This window comes from Solanum tuberosum, unplaced genomic scaffold (assembly GCF_000226075.1).
Source record: "Solanum tuberosum cultivar DM 1-3 516 R44 unplaced genomic scaffold, SolTub_3.0 scf00056, whole genome shotgun sequence".
NCBI lineage: Eukaryota > Viridiplantae > Streptophyta > Magnoliopsida > Solanales > Solanaceae > Solanum > Solanum tuberosum.
In genome coordinates this window covers 1,932,159-1,935,901 of record NW_006238986.1, presented here as the reverse complement: position 1 = coordinate 1,935,901, position 3,743 = coordinate 1,932,159, and the positions used below count along the sequence as shown (strand labels likewise).

The 3,743-nt window shown below is 30.7% G+C and overlaps 1 protein-coding gene across 1 annotated transcript; it reads left to right on the top strand.

Annotated features, from left to right (window-relative positions):
• The first annotated feature begins 1,890 nt into the window (after positions 1-1,890).
• LOC102596519 (acetylajmalan esterase-like) lies at positions 1,891-3,175 on the top strand. The gene has a single exon (XM_015307630.1). The coding sequence runs from the start codon at positions 1,903-1,905 to the stop codon at positions 2,566-2,568; it is 666 nt and encodes a 221-aa protein (XP_015163116.1). The 5' UTR covers positions 1,891-1,902; the 3' UTR covers positions 2,569-3,175.
• Positions 3,176-3,743: the final 568 nt, after the last annotated feature.

Here is a 3,743-nt window from a genome sequence, read left to right as displayed (position 1 = left end):
TCACGTAAAAATAATACTCCCTTTGTGCTTAATTATTTGTCCATTTTTCCTTTTATAGTTATTTCTAATTATTTGTCTATTTTGACAAATCAAGAAAGAATAATTCTTTTTTACATATTATACCCTCAATTAATTACTTTGAAAAAGGTTTAACTTTTTGAAAATCTTAAATTTTAATTCATCTACTTCATAATTAAAATGGGTAAATAATAAACTCACTATGTTAACAATTATTTTCTTAATATATGTTATTTCAAAAGTGGACAACTAATTAAGGAAATTGAGTACTACCAGATTCTATTTTTGAAGCCACTTGATGAATGAATGACCAGTCAAAAAGCAAAAAGGTTTAATCATTTTTGTCATTAAGGGCTGTTTGGAAGGATATCCTGGTAATTGGATTTGATGTAATTTGTGTAATTACATTGTCTTGTCCTGTTTGGAAGGACTAGTAATTACTTGGTCAGCAGGTAATTGGTGTAATTGGCAAGGGGTAATTACACTCTACAATTTACAGGCAGAGGTTGTGAATTGCTGGTAATTACATGGTGTAATTACCACCTGATTACTTTTTAATTTCTTTATTTTATTTCTATTTTTATTTTTTTAACTTCTATTATTGTAAGTGCTTTTTTTATTTTTATTATTCTAAAAATTTGTAAAAGTTTATTTTTTATTTTATTATTATTATATTTCATTTTCTTCTTGTTCTCAACTTTACTTTACGTGATTCTATATAATTTTCTCGTATTATCTATTTCTTTATGTCATGCTTATTTTCTTCATTAGCATAATTTTATTAGTATTCTAATTTTTAAATTAAATAGAATTTATTGTTAAGTAAGGTTATAGACTTACGTTCTCTTTATTAAGAAAAAATAAAAATAAATCATATTTATTGCTATGTTGAAATTTGTTATAAGAGTATTATGTTAAATTTTTTGTTTTGAATTTATAACATATTTTATATTTTCAGTTTTATTTGTTTTAGTAATATTGAATTTACATTGCACGTCATTTTTTAATTAGACTTGATAGATTATATTTTTGTCAAACATTTAATAATTTATGACATTTTATTTATATATTATTCTTTTTATCAAACATGCATTTCACGATATTCGTAGAAACTTCATACTTTTAGTTGTTACGATCAATTCAATTGAAATATATTAATTTGAAAAAATATAAATCAATTATTTTTTCATAATATTAGTTACATAAAATATGTTTATTAATTAATATATTTTCAAAAAAGAATATATATATACCATTTTGTATATAAAATCCTTGATTTAGAGTTAGTTTTATACTTTTATTTTTTGCTATCTTAAACTCTTGGTTATTCTACAATATGAAAATATTTGTTTTTGAGAAAAGATGCAATATGTGAACTTATTTGCATGATTCACTTGTTTTATCACCTTGTTTCTAAGTGTTTTTCATTGTTTTTTTGTGTCAAATCTTAATGGTTAACTCGATAACAATTAATAACTGATAAATCAATAGCCGATAAGTCAATATTTTAATGGTTTAGCATGTCTACAAATAGATAACCAATAAGTAAAACTGATAAAATTCAAACGGAACCGACCAATACACATCCCTAAATTATTGACCATGTTCGGTTTTATTAAAGAGTAGCATACTACAACTCATTTTCAAATTACTTTTTTATTGAGCTAAAATTCGATCAATAATATCATATATATATTTTTTAAATAAATTTACGGTAGTGTATTATTATACTTTTGTATGAACTTTTGTTTATTCGGTAAAACTACATAAAGAAAATTAAGACAATAATGATAATTTTTTATACAAGAGATTTTTATACTACTTACCTGTTCTATAAGTAGCGTGCGTAAACGGATTCCATTTTGCAGCAAAAAACATTCTTCAATGGCGACTCTTTCTCTTACCCAATTTTCCTTAACCCTTTTACTCATCACATCATTCTTCTTTTCTCCTTCATCTGCCCAAACTAAATGCAACGTTAACTCCGTCTACCAACTCGGCGACTCCCTCGCCGACACCGGAAATCTCATCCGTATTCCCGGCGCTTCCATCATCTTCCGCGCCGACCGTTCCCCTTACGGCGAAACTTTCTTCAGAAGACCCACCGGCCGCTTCTCCAACGGCCGCCTTATCACCGATTTCATTTCTCAATCATTCAAACTGTCATTCCTCAATGCTTATTTAGACAGAGGCGCATCTTTCACTCAAGGAGTAAATTTCGCCGTCGCCGGAGCTACCATCCTCGATACATCCTTCTGGACTGCACGTAACATCCAGTTACCCACATGGAACAGTCCGCTTTCAAATCAATTGAATTGGTTCAAAAGACATCTCCAATCGACTTGTGGTTCGAGATGTGCGGAGAATTTGAAAAAGTCGATAGTAATAATGGGGGAATGGGGAGGAAACGATTACTACAATTGTTTCTCCCAGAGAAAGCAAATCACAGAAGTTAGAACTTACGTTCCGTTTGTTGTTGCAGAGATTATGAGAGGCATCAAAGAGGTGATTCAGCTCGGAGCAACACGAGTGTTGGTTCCGAGTATTTAGCCTCTCGGATGCCTCCCAGTGTACCTCACCTCATTCCCTGATAACAATACGAGTGGTTACGATCAATTAGGATGCTTGAGGAACTTCAATGATTTCGCTTCGTATCATAATCGATACGTGGTTAGGGCTATTGCAAATCTACAACGTGAATTCCCAAATGTTAGCATTGTTTATGGTGATTTTTACGGTGTAATTTTGTCACTTATTTGTAACCCTTCTTCGTTTGAGTTTAATCAAAATACATTGCTGAGTGCGTGTTGTGGAACTGGAGGGAAACATAATTTTAACTCCAGGACTGTGTGTGGAGCAGCTGGGATTAATGCTTGTTCGAATCCAGCACAGTATGTTCATTGGGATGGAATTCATTTGACAGATGAAGCTCATCGTCGTATTACTGAAGTTCTTGTTCCAGATATGTTGGCCAAATTCAACTGTGTCGTTTAATTGGATTCTTTTCTTGTCGTGATGTGAGACAGTGATAAAATCTGCGTATTTTATCCTCCTCTAGACTCATTTATCGGACCTCATTAGGTATGTTGTTGTATCTTCCTTGTTGTGAAGAAGAGAGAATTATTAAGCTAAATAAGAGGATGATTTGGTGTTTGGGCTATATTTAGTAGGCGTTTGGCCATGCGATACCATATCGTGATATGGTATCGTGAGATGGAATCAGCGTTTGGACATGCGATTTTACGCTGATTCCATCTCATGATTCCATATCATGAGAGGTGCTATCATATTCTCTAAAAATCATGATATGAAATTATATGGTGATTCCATATCATGATTTGAGATATTTTAATACAATAATTGATCTATGAGTTTATATTTTGTTAAAACAACCCCACATTTATATCTATTAACCATTTGTTTCATATGTAAATAAAATTTATAATCACATCATTACTTTTTAAAATCTATTATTCTCACCGACATAAAAATTTATTATTCTCACTAACATATAGTCACTTTAACTCACACCTCATGATTGTCAAACTTTCCAACATTCACTTGAAACAATTAACTAGCATGTTAAAATAGTTGCCAAGGCAATTAGCAAGATGGCACCAACATTTATACAACCAAAAAATATCGACTTAATACTCGATTTTGGCCTTGGTTTAAGGTAAAATTTCAATCACATTAATAAATTTATTTTATGGCCTTAATAAGTG

What these genes read in the sequence shown, in the direction of transcription:
- LOC102596519 (XM_015307630.1), top strand. Translation starts at nt 1,903, where the DNA reads ATGGCGACTCTTTCTCTTACCCAATTTTCCTTAACCCTTTTACTCATC.